The sequence below is a fragment of the Branchiostoma lanceolatum genome, chromosome 9 (assembly GCF_035083965.1).
Source record: "Branchiostoma lanceolatum isolate klBraLanc5 chromosome 9, klBraLanc5.hap2, whole genome shotgun sequence".
Taxonomy (NCBI): Eukaryota; Metazoa; Chordata; class Leptocardii; order Amphioxiformes; family Branchiostomatidae; genus Branchiostoma; species Branchiostoma lanceolatum.
In genome coordinates, this window is record NC_089730.1 from 9,729,452 (window position 1) to 9,751,857 (window position 22,406).

General features: G+C 40.5%; 2 protein-coding genes across 3 annotated transcripts in view; one reads left to right on the forward strand and one right to left on the reverse strand.

Annotated features, from left to right (window-relative positions):
- The first annotated feature begins 234 nt into the window (after positions 1 to 234).
- Positions 235 to 6,712, forward strand: LOC136442509 (zinc finger protein 629-like). 2 transcript variants are annotated; one of them, XM_066439405.1, is made up of 5 exons: positions 235 to 397; positions 1,935 to 3,438; positions 3,807 to 3,925; positions 4,237 to 4,374; positions 4,827 to 6,712. In XM_066439405.1, the coding sequence occupies exons 2-5, from the start codon at positions 2,016 to 2,018 to the stop codon at positions 5,889 to 5,891; spliced, it is 2,745 nt and encodes a 914-aa protein (XP_066295502.1). In that variant the 5' UTR covers positions 235 to 397; positions 1,935 to 2,015; the 3' UTR covers positions 5,892 to 6,712. The 2 variants fall into 2 exon arrangements, with proteins under 2 accessions (XP_066295502.1, XP_066295504.1); XM_066439407.1 differs by lacking the exon at positions 235 to 397 and adding an exon at positions 1,385 to 1,667.
- A 453-nt stretch (positions 6,713 to 7,165) lies between these two features.
- LOC136442510 (patatin-like phospholipase domain-containing protein 7) overlaps positions 7,166 to 22,406 on the reverse strand; it is a 36,690-nt gene continuing 21,449 nt past the window's right edge. Inside the window, exons 26-42 of the mRNA XM_066439408.1 lie at positions 21,936 to 21,980; positions 20,420 to 20,545; positions 20,094 to 20,157; positions 19,392 to 19,560; positions 18,752 to 18,934; positions 18,223 to 18,341; positions 17,772 to 17,928; positions 17,290 to 17,353; positions 16,253 to 16,305; positions 15,405 to 15,474; positions 13,155 to 13,271; positions 12,236 to 12,384; positions 11,682 to 11,794; positions 10,976 to 11,120; positions 10,368 to 10,461; positions 9,725 to 9,870; positions 7,166 to 8,822 (exon numbers count right to left, since the gene is read on the reverse strand). Of these exons, the coding sequence (XP_066295505.1) occupies positions 8,706 to 8,822; positions 9,725 to 9,870; positions 10,368 to 10,461; positions 10,976 to 11,120; positions 11,682 to 11,794; positions 12,236 to 12,384; positions 13,155 to 13,271; positions 15,405 to 15,474; positions 16,253 to 16,305; positions 17,290 to 17,353; positions 17,772 to 17,928; positions 18,223 to 18,341; positions 18,752 to 18,934; positions 19,392 to 19,560; positions 20,094 to 20,157; positions 20,420 to 20,545; positions 21,936 to 21,980 (1,931 nt within the window). The 3' untranslated portion in view covers positions 7,166 to 8,705. The remainder of the gene's footprint in view (positions 8,823 to 9,724; positions 9,871 to 10,367; positions 10,462 to 10,975; positions 11,121 to 11,681; positions 11,795 to 12,235; positions 12,385 to 13,154; positions 13,272 to 15,404; positions 15,475 to 16,252; positions 16,306 to 17,289; positions 17,354 to 17,771; positions 17,929 to 18,222; positions 18,342 to 18,751; positions 18,935 to 19,391; positions 19,561 to 20,093; positions 20,158 to 20,419; positions 20,546 to 21,935; positions 21,981 to 22,406) is intronic.

Below are 22,406 nucleotides of genomic sequence, written 5' to 3' on the forward strand. Positions count from 1 at the left end.
GCCGGCACTGCTATTTCCTTCCAGTACATATTTATCCTACTAAATTTTTCTCACGCTATAAAAAGGAATCGCTGTGCCCGAATCCACCGAATTTGGAAGTCTCCCTTCGCCCTTGGCCAGCCCCAGCTTCCTTACACGCGAGTTTTTGCCCATATAAGGAAGTGCCGCATCCGAGGTTTATAGATAGTTTTGCCCATATATGGGCACGGGTTGTTTTCCTTGGCAAAGCTTGACGGGAGGATGGGCATTCCGCGAACCCACTCGCTTCCGGGTTGTGTTGCGTAGGCTCACCGGGAGATGATGTTATGATGAAGTCGGTATTATGCCGTTGGCACGTTGTACAGAGGGTTATGTGAGCTGAGCCGAAGGATTTCTTTCCAGATCACGGATTCAATAGGTAAGTTGTGGTTTCTTTTGTAACATTTCGTATCTGTTACATGCAGTTCTACGCCACTAGGCTCGAGTGTATGGGATGCCTGCGTTACTTCCGGGTTGTTGAGACCTGGACTTTGCTGCGAAACTCGGTGCAAAGCGCAAGTAGATATTTTGACATTTGACATATCCGAGTTCCTAATTCCTTGGCAGGAACCCAACATAACCTGACCTAGGTCGAAGAGGCCACAACAAAAGAAACACAACATGAAATTGCCTGAAATCTCATGAAATGTGTCGCGATTTGTAACTTTTGTTTGGTAGAATAAGAACAGTAGTAGTTGTTTCTTACCGTGCTTACCAATCAATTATTCCTTCGTATAACGTTACATATACAAGGAATTAATCGTCTCCATATGCTTATGTTTTGAAAATGCCCAATGAATCTATTCAAAGATAAACTCAACAGGCTGAAATTTTGTTAACAAATGTTGTAGTCCTACTCTTAGCCTTGCGTTTGTGTTTTGATATTTTCATCAACATTCTACGCGAACACAATGTGTTATAGTCCCCCATATATACCTCCATGTGCCTTGCTGCAATCAAGGAGGTTAAAATATTTTAACCTCCTTGCTGCAATTAGGCAGCTATACAATTAACGAGGTTGAAGCGGAAGGAAAAATTAGATTGAAGATATTTTTCACGTGAATCATTCTACAGTTTCATTTCCTCCATAGATCTAACACCCACATTCGTAATTCTTACTTGCGGTTTCCATCTTCATCCTTACGTCACCGACATTGTGCTGTGCTGAATACAGCGTTTTATCGTCCCATATCCTCCATTTGTCATCTACAGCTGTTTTAATTCCCCTGGCTTCTGGCCTTTAAAAAACGACGGACAGGACGTTATTAGTTTTGGGAGATAACCCTTGTGCTAGCGATGAGTCTCTTTTCGGATTAACAAAGATAATAAACTGTAGTAGTAATTCGAACGTTTTGTAGCTAACACGCAAGTCACTGCAAAGGGATAACAGTCCACTAATTATGAAAACAAATGGTCGATCCCCAGTGGGAAGGGGAGACTTCTGTTTTTGGGTTACACATAGCGGCCACAGGTTTTTACCAAATAAGGGCAGGCCATCCCAGAAACATAACATGTCCCATAGGGGCGGGATATTTGCGTAGAGGCAGTTATTTGTGAAGGTTAGAATAACGGATGAGTCGGGCTGCGTATAACGGGACAATTGGGCCATCAGTCAGTCTCTGTCAAAGCCAAAGCTAGCAAAACAGGAGGTAGGTAATTGTACAGTATACAATACCATTCTACTTGTTGCCAGGTTCGCATGTTGCGTTTGCTATAATCTTTGACTTTGGAAATCTCAGACTCTAATATATGAACTAACACGTGCAATTTGTTTTCTTCTAGATTAAGAGAGTGAAAGAATTGTCCTAAAAATCGAGTGACTAGTTAGTTAACTGTTGTTTTAATTTGTGACACTGCTGTAGGAGGGAAAATTGATGGGACAAACTGATGACGGTTTTTCTTTGTTTTCTCCACAGGAAGAGGTAATCTCAACTGCACCACAGGCAGATGTCAGAATAAGACGAGAATAACAAAGAACAATCTTGGCATCTGGAGCCATGCATCCAGACACCTCCAGAATGGACCACAGTTCATCATTACCCCTGACCAATGGGGGCATGGGACTCTCCCTTCTCAACAGTTACCATCCTCAGCTGCATCTCAGGGAGGAAGCCCCATTCTCATTGGACCATTCAAACCCAACCGTCAACTATGATGGCGACGCCGAAGACATGATAGAGACAATCGTTATCGAAGTCTTCAAGTGTAAGGAGTGTAGGTTTTACACTTCTGAGAAAATAACAGTGCTAGAACATGTCAGACAAGTGCACTGTGCAAGGAGTATGCAACAGGTTGGTTCTCCTGAAGGGTCAGAGGTTAATTCAGAAATAGACTGTAATCCCATGGACTTGTCTGCCAAAACACATGCAGTTGACAAGACAAGTGATAAGGAGGCATCAACACACAGTATGCCTGTGCAGAAAAACTCCAGTGTCACATCGCAGGGGTCCACAATAGGAGAAACAACTTTACAGCTACAGGGTGAAGTTTCAAAAGAAGCTCAGGATCAAAAAATCCTGCAGTTTCCTGAGGTCAAGATCAAGAAAGAGAGGGAAGACTGCTCTTCTCCTTGTGGATGTATGCAAACTTCCCAGGAAGGGTGCTCAAGAGGGGGCCTACAACCTCAAAACGCTTCAATGCCAGCTGTGAACAGACCGACTAGTTTGAACGACAGTCTTCGCAGCATAAAGACTGAGCCTCAGGATGAAATGGAGCTGTGTCGGATAAACAAGTGGCCCTTTGTCTCGTACGAGCCTGTTAGAAAGGATGTTGCGATGTCCCCGACCCAGCCACCCTCAGGGAAACAGAGCCCAGCAGACAGTGAACCACAGATGAGTCCAGACTCCTCCCAGGACCAGCCGAGGAGGGCTCACTTGTCATCGGCGGGGAGTGATTCCCCACCACGAGGGAAATATTCTCCTCACTACAACAGCAGCGAACATTCAGGTAACGACTCTGAAGTGGACGTTCCCTCATCGGAGGAAGACATGGACGTTTTCTGTCTGGCGGGAAACAGCGCGGTCATCCCGGGCCTCCCCGTGCGCCTGGACACCATGTCGGAGAGCAGCCTGCCTCAGTTCCACCCGGTTCTGCGGAAGGAGCTGGAGAAGCACCACGGCATGGCCGCCCTCCGTACCAGGGAGGGGTTCGTGAAGAAGATCCACCTGATGCACATGGTGCAGAAGGACGCCAGCAAGGGCGGCGCCTCCGACGACGTCGTGCCCAGGATTGCCAGGACCGTTTCCATGGCAACAGATGCAGCCATGGAGGAGAACCAATCAGAGACCCAGCAGACTGACAGTGGAGAGTGGCTGACTAAGGAGACATCATGGATTGAGTACAAGTGCCCCAAGTGTGATCGTAGGTCCTTCAAGACTGCTGAGGATCTAGACTTCCACTTGAAGTGTCACTCTGATCAAGGTCAGTGCTTCTTCCATGACCTTATATGGACAGGACAGTTAGATTACTACTTTCCAACAAACTGGCATGAGATCGAAGAGCCATGTCTTATCTGAAATTTCAGGTGTTAGTTTGACTTCTCTCTTAATCTTATTCTAAATTCTATACAAGCTAGCTTAAGAGTTGCTAATTGATGCAGGAGCTATCATCCTTAGATGTACAGGTACACACAGGTACACATGTACATGGTATACTTAACGCATGCCTAATGTCTAAGGTTTGTGTTTAACAAGGTACTGCTAGTTTTAGCTACATGTATTTCTTGATTCAGTGCAAGTACATGTAATGTACAGCAAATAACTCGTATTCTACCTTCCATACATACACAGGAGGGTACAAGTGTATCTACTGTGGCCACGCCACCAACATCTGGAGCACCCTGAAGCAGCATGTGTACAGCAAACACTGTCTGGACAAACCCTTCAAGTGCCAGCACTGTAGCTATCAGGTACAAACTGTTACATGCTTAATTTTGCTACCTCTAAGCAGAGGTTTGTGTAGAAAACTGTGACCTGTCTATCATATATGGAGCATATGATAAAAAGGTTTCAACCTCTGCTTGGAGAGTACATTTTGCTACCATTTCTGTCTGCTTAACCAAGGACGTTCTACTCTATCTATTGATTGAACCTCCTTTACATTAAAACTCTTCTCCTAAGTTTTTGGATTGTATTTCAAAGCAATATAGCCATAATTAAAAAAGGCATATTTCTATTTGTTGTAATTTCTTATATCTGTATGACTGTTGTTTTACTATAGGCTGCCAGCAAGCAGCTGCTGAAGGCACACAGACTGCGCCACTTGTCAGTAGGGGGTGACAGGGTGTCCAAGGACTACACCTGCTCCATCTGTAACTTCACCTGCAGCTGGGGACCAGGCTTCCTACAGCACATGAAGGTGGGCATGGTCACTGCAGCTGTCAAGTCTTGATAACAACGTAAATTCTTTTGATTCAGTCACAAGGCACTGAATGTATGTTCAACATGAACCTGTCTACTGTAAATTCATTTAGAATTTGGGGAGTTTTTCAGGAGGCATTCATGGTTGAAACAACCATAGTAATGCAATGCAAGACAAAGCATGTTTGTAGTGTGATAAGTTTGCAGTCTGGTCACCATGAAAATGGCGAACATCAGACAAATATTTCACAATTTACAGTACTATAGAAAGACAGATTATACCATGTACTTAATGACTTTGTTATAATATATGACCCGATTTTGGTTTGTCTGTGAGCAAATTTCAAAGAAAAAAGATACCAGCAGAAAACCGACTCTGTGACAACACACAAAATGCTAAACTTTACTATAAAATTTAGACTAACAGGCTGTATCATATCATCTCCACAGGTACATGGTGGGCTGAAGAGTTGTTTCCACTGTGGGTTTGTGACGTCCAACTCAGCAGTGCTGTACCGACACATCGTCAAGAACCACAACTCCAGCAAACCCAACAAGTGTCCTGAATGTCCCTTCACCTCCAGCAATGCGAACCTACTCGCTCTACACGCAAACAAGCACGCCAGTCCTGGCAAGGAGTCCGCCTCTGAGACAACGAAGGTCGCGCCCGGGTGTAAGAACGTCATCAGGTACAGCAAGTACATCTGTCAGATCTGCGGGGATTCTTACGAGGGACAGCAGGAGCTGATCCAACACGTGGTCACCAGCCACCCGGGGAAGCAGCTGCTGTTCTGTGAGCAGTGCAAGTACACCACGCGGCGGAGGGACCACATGGAGAAACACCTGCAGTCGGGCGTGACGGCGGACATCGCTGACGTAGGGTGCGCCATGAAGTGTAAACTGTGCGGGCGCATCGACCAGGACAGGGAGGCGATGGAGGCACATATCCGTACCGCACACCTGTCCGAACTGCAAAGTGTGGAGGCACTCATTCAGGGCGCCAACACTGCCTCCAATAACCCAGAAATGGCAGCACAGAACATTAAGAGTGTTGCGGAAACAGCCACAACTGTTGCCACCTCCTATACCAGTGGAAATACAACATCTCCTTCTCCGAGTCTTACGACAGCGTCCCCCGAGGATGCCTACCAGTCGCTGCAAGTAACAGCGTCACGAGAGACGGGAAACGGAGGAACACTCATGACGTTTCGCTCGGCTAAGCCTACCCCGCCCGCCCTGACCCCCGTGATCGGCGGCATGCCGTACTACAGCGTACAGTTACGAGACAGGTCCAACTCGGAGCCGGGAAATGACTTTCACGGGTTCCTGAAGTTCAAGGTCAACAAGGAGACCAAGCAGAGGCTGAAGCAGGCAGCCAAGACGCGGCAGAAGGAACAGCCGGAAGACTTTGCAAATATGCAAATGAAGTTCAAGTTGCAAGGGGCAGGCCATAGAAGGAGAGGTCGAAAGCCAGGCCAGGGCTTCCAAAAGCTGGTTCAAGAAGACCTCTTTTAAGTTATAGGATCAGTATAACATATAACGTTTTTCTTTATATAGATAGCAGGGTTTCCTTTCCAAGATGGTCGGGAGAACATATCAACATGGTGGCAATATCTATCTAGTCTATAAAAGTGTACATGTATGCAGTGTTATGACTAGATAGTCAGGATTGGTGCTATTGTAAACTTTCTTGTACATGTACTGTATGTCAGATAAGCAAAGTTGCAATCTATGCATGTGACAATGCAGATTCAGATGTTGGAGCAGTAAGAGGATATTTTGTTGCATTCAGTATTACCTCAGCAAGCTTTGTTTTGTGACAGAAAATGACGGGTACTTCTTTATACTAGACTGTATAGAAATATTGTTGCAGAATCAGCACAGTGTAATATCTAGTCAAGGGCAGCTGGAAACGTACCACTATGTCTTGATTGACTCTCACTAAATATTGATCGTCATTGATATTGATATCAACCAGCCATACCGATTCTTTAAATGCAATTGGATTTTTAAGATTTGGCAAACACGCCAGTGCACATTACATTGTGCTAGAGAATTGTTACAGTTGGAGTGATGAGTGCACATCAGATCAGAAGCATGTGGAAATACAGTGTATTTGCAAACAGCAAGAACTCACTGAATATAACACAGTATTATATATATTTGTTCTCATCTAAATAATGTTTGCTGAATATCTAATCATTAACAATTTTTGTAGCAAACACACCAAAAAATGTGTCCCTGCCATATATAAATGTAAGTCAGGAGATTATTTATTGACTTAAGTGTGTTAAAAATGTGTTGTTCCAAAGGAAATAAAATAGACCTATAATGTATTCATGTCTACAGTTTTCTGTTATGTACTGCTATCATTTTGTGGGCTCCAAGCATAGGCAATAAGCTACCAACTATAGTTTTTGTTGAAATTGGTGTTGCTTTGTAAACACTCTGTGAACTCAGTCTGCTGAATCATACACTACATTATTAAACGCATACTGTGTACTCACTTAGTTGGTTGAATCCCACACAAGTACAAATTGTGTCTTTTCAACACAAAGATAAGAAAACGGTGTGCTTAGTGTATGATATTGTTGGGAATCTTCTTTCAGCAGACTGAGTTCACAGTTTGTTTAGTGTTAAAACAAAGCAACAACGATCTCAACAAAGATTTGTTAGCCTATTGCCCATGCTCTAAGTTGAACTAAATCACAAATGCTCTCTAAGTTGAAATCTTTCACCAAAGACACATGAAAATGAAGTGCTAGGTGAAATGAAGGAAACACACAGGGTTATTTCAGTTGGCAAATAGTCATGTTATCTTTCCAGCATTTATGTCAATTTTGGCAACCAAAAAGCTCTATACTATAAACCTTTTTAATCTAACAAAAACATCCCTTCAGGCTTACAGCAAAGTCAACTTGTAACTTGTACAAGATATCAAAAGCAGCTTATGCAAAGCTACCCTACAGCTACCTTTACAAAATATCAATTCAATCATCAAGAAACACTACAGTTATGCCAGCAAATATGTAGCCAGGTTATAACAGATGCTTCATCTGTTTCTCTCCCCTCCCTAAATGTGCTGTAATCCATGTCTACACGCTGCACTTATAGTACATGGAGATGAGGGGTTACAATGTCTGAACGACTACAGCTGTTTCATTTAGCATGCAAACCAGAGCTCAGAAAAGAACAGCAGTTTGGGTGGGATTCTAACCTAAGACCTTTTGATCCAGAGACAAGACTGCTGGTTACTAGACCACTACAAACCACAGGAAATGATTATCCTGATGGGTACATGTCTGCCATTCATGGCTGTCATCTCTGCAGTGTAGAATTCTGATTATTACCACTTTAGGGTTTCCCCTAGATTCAAAGCCTACAATGATACAATATATCACATCAGGAAGTTATCCATCCATATGTGTGATTATCTTTTATGGCAAAACAATATGTGAGAAGATAAATACTCTGTTGAAATAAATCTCTGTACAACAACTTTCCAATTAACCCTAAATAAGAAACAGAAATGTTAAATCATACAACAAACGGAAACTAAAACACAGCTATCTATTCTAAATAGATAAATAAATAAAATAACAAACCGAAAGAGAGAAAGCAAAAACTTCAAAACCAACCATTTCTATGGAAGAGAACAGAAGAACCCTAATAGTAATACTAGATTCTAATTACTCTCCAAATAAAAGCTCCTTTTGTTTCAACACAAGTAGCAAGGAATGGCAAACTTTCCATGACTTCAATGCAATAAATGATGGACTATATATATATATGACAACATATCATAATAAGATAAAAACATATACATGAATACACAACGTTTGCTAAGGTATTCAGTTTGAGCCTCTTGTTCTCAAATACAGCATGGCTGAGTGCGAGCAAAACAGTTTATTTCTCACATTGTTGGATATTATTATTATTATTTTGTTAATGAATATAATTTGTAAGTTGTCAACTTGCTAGATTAATAAGCAGCATTATGCAACAAGTTGGAATAGCACAGATTAAAGAAGCCACTGTATTGAGTCACAACTTCTTAAACATATAAATATGATATATACTGGCCGTGTTTGTCTGAACGTTTAAACATGAGTGTTCGGGAAATCTATTGTGTTAGATACTAGGCGTAAATTCTTTCAAAATGTTGTCCTGGTTATCATGTACATGATAGATTAACATTTTGAGATCACCTACCACACCAGTACACTGCACATCTACTTGAATATGGCTACTGAAAGGCAAGCTGGGAGGCATCCTCGTTGTCATGGTGATGATGACATCACTTCCTGTTCCACCAGCATGACTTCCTGTTTAAGTCTCCTCCTCCTCTGCACTCTCCCTCAGCTCGGCGTGGCTGTGTCTCTGCCGGAGTTCCGTCTCCAGGGTCCCCAGGTTGTTCTGTTGGCAAGAGAGGAACGAAAAGTTGCCCTGGGAGGGCCAGAAGTCCAGTCAACGCACACTGACAAACAGCACACCGAGCTATACTACTGTTAGTGGTATTGTTATTGTTAGGTTTAGACAACAACAACAACAACTACAATCTTTACAATGTCTGTTACTAACTTAAAGATGATAAAAATATTAATGAATGGGTTATGCTTCGGTCACATTTCAAAGCCGGGGCCCGGCCGGCTGTTTGAGAAAACAAAGAATAAAAGACGCATATCAAGGATATACATAACGTATTGTAAGGAATAATTTTTCAAAAGTTTTGTGTGTTTTGTTGTCTTTTATGTCATAGTTTTCGTTCCCACAAGCTGCCCGGCCGGGCCCCGGGTTGGAAATGTGACCCTAGCATTAGTTAAAGGCATAGAAACACCCCAGAGGCAAGTGTTATTTGTAAAAGACCACATCTTTATGAATACAAAATCAACTAAATTTATAAAAATTATCTATAGATGAACAAATGAACCATCTACCATAATCCAGGAATTGAGTAGTGCCCCCACGGGGTGTGATGCATGATGAGAATATCATTTGGAAAAAAGCGACTTTTTCTGAGCCCTAGTCTGGCCTTAGAATATGCAACTATTTTGGTATCATTTAAAATGTGCAGTACTATCCAGACCTGTACAAAGGGAAAAGAAAAATAGTGCTCAGAAAAAAAAGTAAATGCAGGGGAAAAAGCAACTGTGGCATTAGCTACGATCAAGTAAAACTAGGTGCATCTATTGAGCAAACACTGTTAAGTTTTATGTGTGTGCTTCATATGTTAACAGTTAAAAGACAACACCACTTTTCTGAGCTGCAGAGTTAGGGGATAAATGCATTAAAAAGCAGCCATCAGGGACAGTGGGAAGTTTTTCATGTTCCACTGTCAGGGACAGTACCTCATCTGTAGGAGTACCGCCCTCTGAGATGGCTTCTCTCTTCTTTGGTTCGTCCGAGGCCTCTGCCAGGTTTGGTACAGACGTGGAGACCACCAGCCCACTGTCTGCATCATCCTCCTCATCCTCATACTCTGAGGAATACTCATCTGTGGGTGGAACATAGTTCAATTAATGTCTGTCTGTATCTGCAGCTGTATAGCCGGTATAACCGCCCTTCGGTGTAACATTTTGTAACAGCTTTGCAGGCACCCGATGCAGCATCACAGAATTAAAATGAAATGAATATGTCTGTCAACTATTTACTCCATCATTACTCTCATTGTGTGATACATGTAGGCCCACACAAGTTCTCACTAAATTCAACTAAGGATTTAAGGGGAAGCTCTTACAGAGTACAGCCCATTAATTTTGATATAAATTGCAGAAAAGAACCTGAAATTTGCTTGCCAGCCCATTTCCTTTGTATATACAAAATAACAATCATTGCAACGCTGTGGCATATTCTATGCAACTTTAACACACAATCTACATAAAGAAAAAGCTCTAAAAGAAGATTCCTTTTTTATGATCGCACATTTCTGAGTTATAAGCACTGTGTTGAATTCTTGCACTACTAGATACTAGTATTACATGTATTTTGTACCATCTGAGGTGGGCTCCCTCTGAGAGATCTGCTGGGGAATCCTGGACACCAGCTCAGCCAGGTCGGTGAAGTAGGCGTTGGACTGGATCCCAGTCTGAAGCATGAATGGACAGATTAGTGAGTCTAGTTTATGTTTCTAATGCCATGTGCCATAAGCATGTACGTATACCTCCTATACAGTGGAAAATATTATGTTATAATTAAGAGTATGGCAGTTAAACACACAATACTTCCAGTGGACTAGCCTCCTGCTGTAGCTCTTGCAGAGCTGAGCGACCCAAGGGCTAAAAGAGCAGAGATGGGCATTGACGTATACACCATATGGTGTGATCAAGACTTACCTTTTTTTTTAAATTTACGGCCTTGATGGACTTAAAGATTAACATTCACTTACGGAGCTGTTCTATTTTAAAAAACCTTCCAGGTAATAAGATACGCCAAATGACAGTTACTCAAGCAACTGGATACAATTTTGAATATTCAAAATAATTTTGGATATTCAAAATTTTATCTTGTTGCTTAGGTAACTGTCATTTGGCTTACAATTTCCCTTTATCATATCATATCATATCTCTTTTCCTCTAATAAAAGCACATGAGTTTCCCCACCAGTGGATGTCTTGTCTGCTCCTCCACAGGGGGCCGGACCCCGAACACTTCGTCCATGCGCCGCCAGTTGGTGAAGATGGCCACGGCATGAGCGTACCCCACCTCCATGATCTCATCAAAGGCACCAAACTGTAACGTCTTGTATCTGTGAAGGGAGTCAAGGATCTGTAAGTATACTTTTTCTGGTTCAAATCAATTTTTGAATGTTAAACATTTCATACTTTCTTGCTTAAGGCTATTTTTATACAATACCATGTAGTACCTTGCTGGTATGGTAAAGAGGGAGACCAGCAATTTCCCTTTTTGGCATGTTTCATATGGTTTTCATCATTCAGGGCCTCCTTATCTACTTTCACAATAACACAACATCTGTGTCCTTGGTTCTGATAGGTTAATATTGACCATACAATGTCCTTGGTGCTGATTGGTTAATGTTGACCCTACAGTGTCCTTGGTGCTGATTGGTTAATGTTGACCCTACAGTGTCCTTGGTGCTGATTGGTTTCTGTTGACCCTACAATGCCCTTGGTGCTGATTTGCTATCCACTAATATATAGGTACCATTTAGGCATCGTTATGGATGTTACAGCTGGCAAACTAATCTTCACATCATGATCAATATTGTATAGTGAGAGTGAGAAAACAACTTTAAGTAGCGACACCTTCACCATTTGATATAAGACAATGTAGACAGTGATGTGGGTACCTGTCAATGGGTGGTCTGACGTACTCGATGTAGTCACAACACTTGATCTCCTCCATCTGTTTCATACAGGAGACATAGGCCAGCCGCTGCTGAATCTCACTCATGTCCAGCACCTGGTACAACAACACAGGATCAAATGATGCAAAAAATTCCAATTCATACACAGTATACCTAAATTATGGACCGTTTGAGTATGTTCTCTATACAATTCATGAACGATTTTGCAAAATACATGGTCATCCAAAACATTTCATGGATGTCTACAAATATTTGATGACAGTCTGTCATTGACAGAAATGCATTACAAGATCACCTGGTAGAATCAGTCTAATAACATTACAGCAGATGGTTGTACCATATATGCACATCGTAGATATAATTTCAATGACATGGCATCATGGCAATGGTCCTGCAACAGAAAATACTTAACAAAAATCAAATTTCAGTTCATTCACACCTATCGAGGTAAATTTTGAAAGGATACACGTTATCAAACACATACTAGTCATATAGGCTGGCTGATACCAATGCTAAACAAGAGGAGGATTTCTTACCCTGATTTTTTCTGTGAAGGGATTCCACTTCTTGTACAGGACCCACCAGCCTGACAGGTAGTCTCCGTAGTGTGTTAGGTTCCGATCGTCCTGCGAACCAACGTCGACCGCTATCACGAAGTTGGCACCCATGGATTTGGCAACATCGGCTGTAGACGGCACACAGAGAAAAAAAGGCATGTCCACAATAATACAACATCTAAATTTCACACATGGAAAACCATATTTTCATAATACAACAGTTCCATGCTTAGAGCTGGTAAGGCACCACAATGACCACATACTGGGGTAGTCCCTTGTGTTTTTGAGAAGGCTGGTCAAGGTGTTGATTTCTTTAAACACTGAACAAATGACAATACAGTGTATTCAATTTACAAAACTTTAATCATTACCAGTTTTTTTTGTACTCTTTATCTATGACTCCTCCCCCTCTACTTTAACCTTGTTGAAAAGCGGCCTGTGTGGCCGAACAAGCATTCGAAAGAAAATAAAGGCTTTGACTTGACTTGACACATCCCTATTAGGGCTTCAGATCTCATAACTAGGATCCGATTGCCTGATCTTGTGATTCAAAACCATTATTACCAACCATGCTACTACACGTAGACAACTGCATGCGTGTAATCTACACCTCCTGACTTTGGCAAATGTCAACACTACAGAAAGGAAGGCACAACATTCTATAATACTGAGCCCATACTTTTTTTTCGTGTTTCCGCTAGTTGACTGGTGATGTATACTATACAGTATACTTGACGTTTCCCTACTACCTATATGCTTTTTAGTGTCTACGTCTATCTACAGGTATAAAGTGTCTTACTACTTCTTATACAGGTATATAAAGAGTATAGTAACAGACAGTATCGAACTTCATCTCTACCTGGATGATTCCATGCTGCCTGTGTACTAAATGCCTTACCTGGTAGGTTGTTGACGTAACCCCCATCCAGTAACAAATGGCCATCTTTGGGATCGCAAAGTGGGGGGAGGTACCCTGATAGGGACATGCTGGCCCGAACATAGCGCCACAAGGAACCTATGGCAAAATAACACACATCGCTGTGTCAAAACTACTGGGCTGTCCACGGGGCTGTCCCAATGCTGATGGTGCACAGTCTTGCAATGAAACAACACAAGTTTTATCTATCTCCAAGAAGATGTTTTGAGTTTGGGCTTTATTTTTTATGTCTTTTGGGAGGTACTCTTCAAATATCCACTTGTTGCTTCAGCATAAAATGAAATTTTATTGCACTGCTACTGAAAGCCTTGTTTTTAGCTTCTGCAGCACTCGGCTGCAAACCAATGTGCAATGCTACCAAACAGGAAGAATTTGGTCATCCGAGTTTGTCCGTTTGCTGTGCTCCACCAGACTGCACTGGAACAGCCCACCACTGCTGTCCCGAGGCAGTACCTGGCAAATTATTCACGTAGCAGCCGTCAACAAGCAAGTGGCCATCGCGAGTATCACACATGGGAGGAAGGTAGGGGTGAAAGGTCATGCTGGCTCGCACATACCGCCACACGTCACCTAGGAGGGCAAAACAAAACCAGAAAGATTCCACAGCTGGTCATGTGAAAGGTAGGGTTGCCAAGGGAGTTACCCAATGAGATGACACCAGTCCTCAGTAACCAATCACGTACGATCAAGATCAACCAATCAGGATCTCCGTTTTTGATTTGATTGAATAAACAACAGACCAATGACAACCTTCAATCCTTTCCTAATCTGACCCATGTCATGTTTCCAATCACTATGAAAATGAACTGTAATGTATGTTTTCGTTTTACAAATTTCAGAAAATATTATTTTTCAAACTTTGGGAACTTGGCAACCCTGTGAAAGATGTTAGCAAACAACAGCATGATATACCAGTGCTCAAAATCAACTTGTCTATACTTAAATCTTTGTACATTTATCATTATCATTTAATTGATGTTTTTGTACTTTCAACTACTGTACATTTCTACCAATAAGTTTGGTGTCTTACTCATTTGCAAGACTTTTTGCGGTCTCCACAATAATGTTGAATGAAATATACTCAAACTCACATGATTCCTCTCATATGTATCACTGAATCTAGTTACAATAATTCTAACTGATGTAGTAAGAATTTTGTACAGCTCTAAGCACAAATTCAAAAGGTAATGTTAAATGTTGAAAATGACAGTTCGAATGACAGATTAAGTGATGAAATTTCCCGACCACCTTAAGCTATTGAAATGTCCGTCGAATTGATTTTGAGCACTTGATAGACAAGGAAGTGTGTGATGAACAAGGTTGAATTGAATCTTGTGCCTATTTGTTGAAGATGAGTTCCATGCAGATATGTACAATACAGATTGTTAACAGAACAGTTAAGTCAACTGCCAAATGTTTAAACCATGATGTGTTAGGCATATAAGGCAGCATGGTAGCAAAGTAAAGCAAGAAAGAAACAGTAACACCCACAGACTGTAAGAAGCAGTTTGAATAGATGACATGTGGGGGAGTATGTTACTAGCTAAAGGCCTTTTTGGGTGGACAAGTAATCACATTCATTCACCTCTTAAAGAGATCTGGCAATGCAATGACTCAAGTAACATACACATTTTGATGCAACAGAGTATCTGAAGGGCAAGCAACTTGCTGTAAACAGACTTCAATATGCGTCTCCGACACAATGCGCTTTCTTATTGAATCTTTTGATAACAATTTGGCATAACAAACTTGAAAACAAGAATAAATAGCAAAAAGCTTATTGTTTGGGTGTGTGTGTGTGTGTAGAAAAAACACTTGAATGTCTACATAAGCATATTTTATGACAATTTTGCAATTTCTGGTTCAACGTACATGTATATGTTTATGTTAGATAGTTCAGACTGACAGTTGTTTCAGTTCAACTGGCATGCCTTATCATGCAGATCTGCACTCTTAAGGGCACAATATAGTAAGGATACAAAGACCATGATGACAGTTCTACCAACTTTCAAATTTTGGTGAAAATCTTCTGTACTTGTGAATTACGAGTGACCAAAACTACTATCACCATTTTTCTCTAGTTACTGTATATAGGTACGTATATATTTAGTGATTTTAAGAATTTGGATTTCTAGCTATAACAACAAAAAGACTTCCTGGGTTCCCACCAATTTTGACACATTATTGCACACATCATTTGAACAATCTTACCATCCGTGTGGATTCTCATCTTGGAGGAGGAGACGTCTGTAGTGATGTTGAAGTAAGGGATCCACAAGTCCTGGGTGTCACAAACACACAAACAAACAAACAAAAACAACAACACTCAGTTCCTGTCATTTACAAACACATACTAGTACATGTAGTTTAGTACATGTAGTTTGAACACATATGCAAGAATCATTTCTGTTCTGGTATCGATCTGATAGAGAACTTATAAAATCGATATCGATTTTTCAGGGTTTAGAAGAGGTCTATCAAGAAAACATCATGTTTTCCTTCTTGATGATCCATCTGGGAAAAAATGGGGAAAAAAAAAAGGAAGCATGCGATTATTGGAAGGGGAATAAAAAGCTAGAAAAATCAAAAGGTAATTCATTAGCAAAATAACATTATATATTGTGGAACGATCTTCATACATAGGCATTTCTGTTACTGGTATTATTGATAAATCATCATCACTATAATCATTACTCATCCGCAATTACCATAAATTGGTTAGAAGTAGATCATACAAAAGGTATTGTATCTGTTTTAGGATGACAATATTATCATTCATGGGAATTTAAGTATTGGACATGCTGCAGGCAAAAGAACTGTTGATGTACTATTATGATGCAAGCAAAATCATCAAATAATAAAGATCACAAACGAGGCTTCTAAAAAATCATAATTTGATGCAACTAACAACACATTAATATGCTGAAACAAGCACATGCCCATCTTGATGCAATGTGAAATAGAAAACAAACAAACAAAGGATCAAAACAAAAATCAACAATGATCAGATGACGGAACAGTTCAGCTGAGCTAAACAAACAAGCTTGCAACAAAAATACCTCGATCTGTTTGTCTCCGAAGACACCCTCTATACCCTTATTGAAGGCACCACCTGTTTAGTTACAGTGAGATGTCACAAGTTAACACCAGTGCTTATAAAACCACATCAAGCAGCGTGAACGTGAATTCTAGGCTCCATGCAGAATGTACCCTAGAGTTTGATACCGTCATCTTCAGTTTTAGCCAATAGAAAATCCTACAATACTTCAAGAGCTACATGGAGCCTGAGAATTCACTTACAGCCCAAAAGCCTTTTATCACAAACAGTACCACTAGTTCTGAGAACTGCATTCTGTCAAGAATAATTATCAAAACATACGGTTTGGAAAAACAGGAATTTCTTTTATCACTGATATAAAAATTTTGTCAAAGTAACGGAACTACAAATGAAAGGTGGCAGTCATTCAGTTTAAGTGGTACTTTTTGTGATTATTCACACAGTAGCACTCCCATATCTTTTTACCTCAATTTGTTTGTCCACCAAGGCCTCTTCAATATCCCTGTTGAAATTGTACCCTATCGAAACAAATATCTGATTTCCACATGGGTATACAGGTATACCAGGAGTGACACCATACAGCAAATACATTGTGCAAGGAAAGTTGAGTGCTAGTAAAATCTATGTTTAATTTAACTTAGTCAGTGGCGTCCTTTTGTTACCATTTGGCAAAAGAATGTTAGTAAGCCAAAAAAGCTATCACTTTACTTTAGTTTACTTCGTGACAAAGACACACACGTACACTATATCATGGTCTACAGCACAAGACCACACAGAAAATAGTCAATTCAAAAGCCTAACTTTAGAACTAAAACTCCATACTTTAACACCCTTCAGGGGTAAAAAAAAAACTGGCTGCTTCCTTACATGTACATTTGTACATGGACTGCTAAATATCTCTCTATTAGAACAAGCCAAACAAAGGTTTAGCAGTCGTGCAGTGGTATACATCAATTACTGACATGTACTAAAACTCTATTCTGAAGCTTTAAGCTAAGATACAAATAGTCAAACAATATTACAATCTGTTCTACTTGCCAGAGAACATGGAGGTGACAGGATACGTCAGGTCGACAAGCTTCTTCCAGATAGACGTCATGTTCTGGAACATAAGGGAAGAGCACATTTTGAAATTAGACAAATCTTTTCTTAGATTATGTTACAGTATAGGATATCATGACCTAAACACAGCTTAAGAAGATCCTTCACACAGGCCACTCGACACACTTGAGGAGATCTCATCAAGAAACAAGAAAGTGAAAATAGCTTATACACATACATTTGTACACATTGTACTTGTGCTCATTTGAGCCATAACCTTTGAGAAAGCCACACACAAGGTGAAACTAGTCTGGATGTGGGCTTGAATAAAGTTCGGGAACTATGCGGCTACAGCGTCTTCTCTGAAGATGTGGCGTGAGTGTGTACAGTTGACTTGAGGTTGTTCACTACTATTTGCCTAAGGCTAAGTAGGTAAACACAGCTTATACATTCATTCGTCAGCATCATTCTCCACTTACGGAGAAGAAGCCCCTGGCCCTGTCTGCGACTGCGCGCCAGTTCCTCTCCTCTGCCCACAGCGCTCCCATCAAGGCGCCGATACTGGTGCCTCCAATAATGTCCACAGGGATGCCTTGTTCCTGCAGAACTCGCATCACTCCTATATGGGATGCACCTCTGTGGGAAACACAGGAACGTTTAATGTACACAATGTCTCCTGTGTTTTCTGATCACCACACTTTTACATTATCATAATATGTACACTGTAGTTTCTGTTCCCTATAAATAGAATATAGCGTAGATATTACTCTTACTGTATAAAACTTAAATTATTTGCCACACAATGTATCCGTTACAATTGTTTTGCAATAAAATTTGTTTAATGTTTCAGTTACTAAAGCCACTTCATGGCCACAGGATTCCATGAAGATGCAAATAAAATTTTATGAAATAGCCTGAAAAGTTGAATACCTTGCTCCACCTCCTCCCAGCACCAAGGCCACGGACGTTCCAGTGAGAAAACGTGCCAAGCGAGCGAAGTCTGAGTGTCGATCAGGATCCTTCTCAAACATCTTCTCATACATCTCCATCTGGGGAGGGTGCAAATAGTCAGCATACATGTACTGTGTATCTTCCTTTATCCACAGAGGCTAGAACTTCAAAGATAACACTGTCAGCATTATCCTTGCCTTTTCAAAGACAAGTACTATTAGTCTATCTAGTACCTTTAAGTTATCAAATGACTTGCAAATGTAGCATACTAAGTCATTTTTGTAGACATCACAAGAATATATGAAATACGTATTCTGAATAAGGAATTTCTACATGGTAACCGTGTAGAAATTTTGGATATGAATATAACTGGCTTAACTTGACTATGTGTCATTGAATTTAGAGGAGCAGGGTTCCTGAAAATTTCCCAGTTATCTCCAGGCAGGCTTGAATTTCTCAAAAGCTGAGGACTTAAATTTAACACTTCTAAATGTCCAGTACTTCATACCACTTTCTTGGGTGTTTTGCGGGTGAATATCCTCTTGGGACAGCTGATGTGGTGGTGGGAGGAGATCCAGCTGCGAGCGTTGAGCCAGTCCGCTGTGCCGATAGGCGAGACCACGTCCTCCTTGTGCAGCAGCACCAGTTCCTTCTGAGCACGCACAGCCATCGCATCCATCTGGTTCTCCAGCTGGGGAATATGTGTAAGTTACAAACTTGTTAGAAAATGCAAAATGGAAAACACTATTGAATCAGTTTAGCTCATTGTAGAGAGCTAATCTCTTAATGGTTGTGAGTAAGAGTAAAAGTGCATGTACATGCAGTTTCATTGGACATTCACTGGGGACATTTCTGTTGCTCTTTTTAAATGTACAATGAACAGTTGATCAGGGCTTAACATGTAGTCTTAAGGTCTGCTACCTTTTCCAGTAATATTCATGTCTGGTGAACTCCTGACATCCAGGTCACTAACACTTACAGGTTTGAAAAATTCATTTCTATTTTGAACAATTTAATGGAATGGCAAAACATCACTTTTTTTGCATACCGGAAGGCAAACATTAACAAGCTGCATTAACACAGAAGTACTCCACACAAAAAAAAAACAGTTGTGGTCATAGATCATAGTGTGAACAAAAGCCCCTCACCTCACTGACGGTCGGGTCCTTGTCCCCTAGAGCCACGATGAGGATACAGTCAGCCTGTCGGATACAGCGCTGGGTCCAGGCGGTCATCCTGGGGTCAGCCTGGTACAGCACGATCCGGTGGATGTCCTCCTGCTGACCAAGCCAGCTGGACAGTCGGAACTCCTGGACACTGGGGAGGAGGGCAGTTCAACTCAACATTAGCAACAGAATTTTACAATAAAACAAAAGTAGTCATGCCTTCAAGTACCAGAGTTATCAACCAAGGATTGAGGTGTTAAGAAATTTGTTTTTCCCTAGAACTGTCGTAGAGTGGAACTCACTAGATACCTTTAACCAATGATTACAATAAGATATGCAAATTCGAAGGCTAGATGTGACAGGTCGTTCAGTATAATATAACCAGCTGTTGCCACGCCGTATGCCTGAAAAGCTGGTGTGTTATGCTGAATGGCAATTATACCAGCTATATACAGATACCCAATACTTGAAATGAAAATCAGGGTTACCTGCCTTCTTGGGCAACAGGATTTTGTTTCGTTCAACGTCTTTATGAATACAGGTTGCACAGTGATCAGCCTTCACAAGCACTGGTCTAAAACATCATGCATCATAGAATTCGGACTACTAAAGCCTGGGAGCAAAAAAGCAAATCACTAGCAATGCCTACATAATACAATAAGGATATCTGGAGGTTATTGTTACCTGTCAAACGCAGCAATTCCTAGCCTTGTCTTGATGATATCACTGGTTAGTGTCAGTGTCGAGCCTGAAAAAGAGAGGCAGAAACATTATGAACCCCTTCAGAAATAAATGTATGTGTCCAGTCAGAAAGCAACCTCACCTAGTGGTAAAAAAAATATATCAGTCTTTAAAATTTTAGCTACATTGTATAATTCAATCTCGTTTCAAAACTTTAAAGTTGTGTTTCTGAGTTAATTTGAGTCTTACATTTTAGTCAGTGTTTGACATTCTTTCAAGAGACAAACATCATCTAAAAGCCTAAATGTGTTTCTAATACATAACCCTACCTATGGCTGTCAGGGCGTGGTACATGTCCAATGAGAAGGTGGTGAGTGGCACGTCCTCGGAGGCTGGCAGCAGGGCCACAGTGGTCAGGTTGGCATTGGCCATGTGACAGTTCACACTCGGGGCATCTACAGGAAAAACAGTATTCTTCATTAACGACACTGTGGTTCAAGCAATGCTCTTTTGTCCCTTAGTTACAGTTGCAACAAGACATTGAATATATTACAAGAAAAAAGAAAAGATTATCCATTATGTTGCTGTTTATAACTACAATGTAAAAGGACCTACATGTATCTAGCGGCTACTGATTCTGTAAGTAAAGGAAATAGTATACATGGTGCTCAGATTATTGCAGCAATAGGGTAGAATCACAGTGATTTCTCATACTATGCAGCATTCTGGTGAAAAGAAATTTAAGATCAAGAGTAGAAAACAAGAAAAGATCAAAGATTAAGAAACTAGGTGATTCTAGATTTGCATAAATGGGAGGTCCATTGAACATAATATTTACATATATGCATACTGAAACTGCTTTATAGCTAACAGAAGTCTGCAGAAAGAGGTATTGTTTTATATCTCTTTTTTGCAATAGTTACCATGACAATGATAACAATGATAACAATCAAAGTTGTATTACATGTACATAGTCAAATAAAACATACTGCAAACATGAATGTCATTTTTGAAACAAGATAACATATTGATTCAGTTCTATAATGTAATATTCAACAGCCAAACTGTATTACATGACAGTTAGGGGCAGCACACGAATTGAGATGGATTCATTTTTCTCCTACAAACAGAATTAGTTACTAGTATCTTGATTAAGGTCACAGCAAGTTAATTTTATGGATAACATCCTCTGCGGACTCCAAATTTAGAGCGCGCAGGCAAAAAAAAAACAAGGCGGGCCCAAAAAACAAGATATCCACATTTTTAAACTTGAATACCATAAAGCATGTAAGAAGAATTAGAACGATAAAAAGTGGTATAACAACCAACAAGTATTTTATCCCTGTATTCAATAAAACAGTAACTAACACTGATGTCGATATCAAAATCATTATGAGTTTAGATCCGGGTTTGTATAGCACATCAAGAATGCAGAGACAAGGTTCCCCGTACACTGGGCAAGGGAGTCTCCTGAGTTATACGGCAGACTGACTGTGAATTAATAATGCTGGCTCTGCTCACTTCAAAATCCCCATTTCTACATTGTGCAAATGCCTTTTAACGGCACCTAGAACGTTTTTGCAATGGATCTGAAACATATTGCCCAGTTAAAGGTATATTGAACATTGCCAAATGGTAAAAAAATTATTTCTTTTTTTTCAAAATCAGCCGAACATCAATTTGCGTGCTGATGTCATCCATAAAATTTACTTGCTGTGGCCTAACATTGATATTAACAAGAAGGTATTGCAGTGCAGAAGATGACACCGTTATTTCATGCATGCAGAAGTTATGAGGAGAGAACCCGTGACATGTGAACACCCCGAACGTGGTATCATACAGTACCCCATGACTGCTGGCGTGGGAGGTACGCTGGGTTCAGGATGCCTGCTGTTCACACCAGGAAAAAACAAAAAGCAAAAACATGCAGCTCATCACATCACAAACACCAAGCGTTCTATATGCAGCAAAATAACCTTTTTGCTAAACTAAAACATGCATTTTTAGCTGAAAGAAATCTTTGAAATTTCCAAATGTTTTTCTTCGCTTTCCTTCAAGATAAAAATGAGATTGTATCAAACCTGTTAACATGTATGTAATTGTCAACTGGGGGGAAGGAAATGTATCTAAACCAATCTTCTGCAAACATTGTACAAAGATTTAGATTTAAAGCAGGTACCAGTTTATTAACAAAATGATAACTGTGAGAGTGTTATTGGCAGAAAGCAAACACAGAGAATATCTTGCATTCATTCCAATGCAACATGATTGTGCTAGCTACAACATAAATCTAAAGCACAAATATCGTAGTGCAAA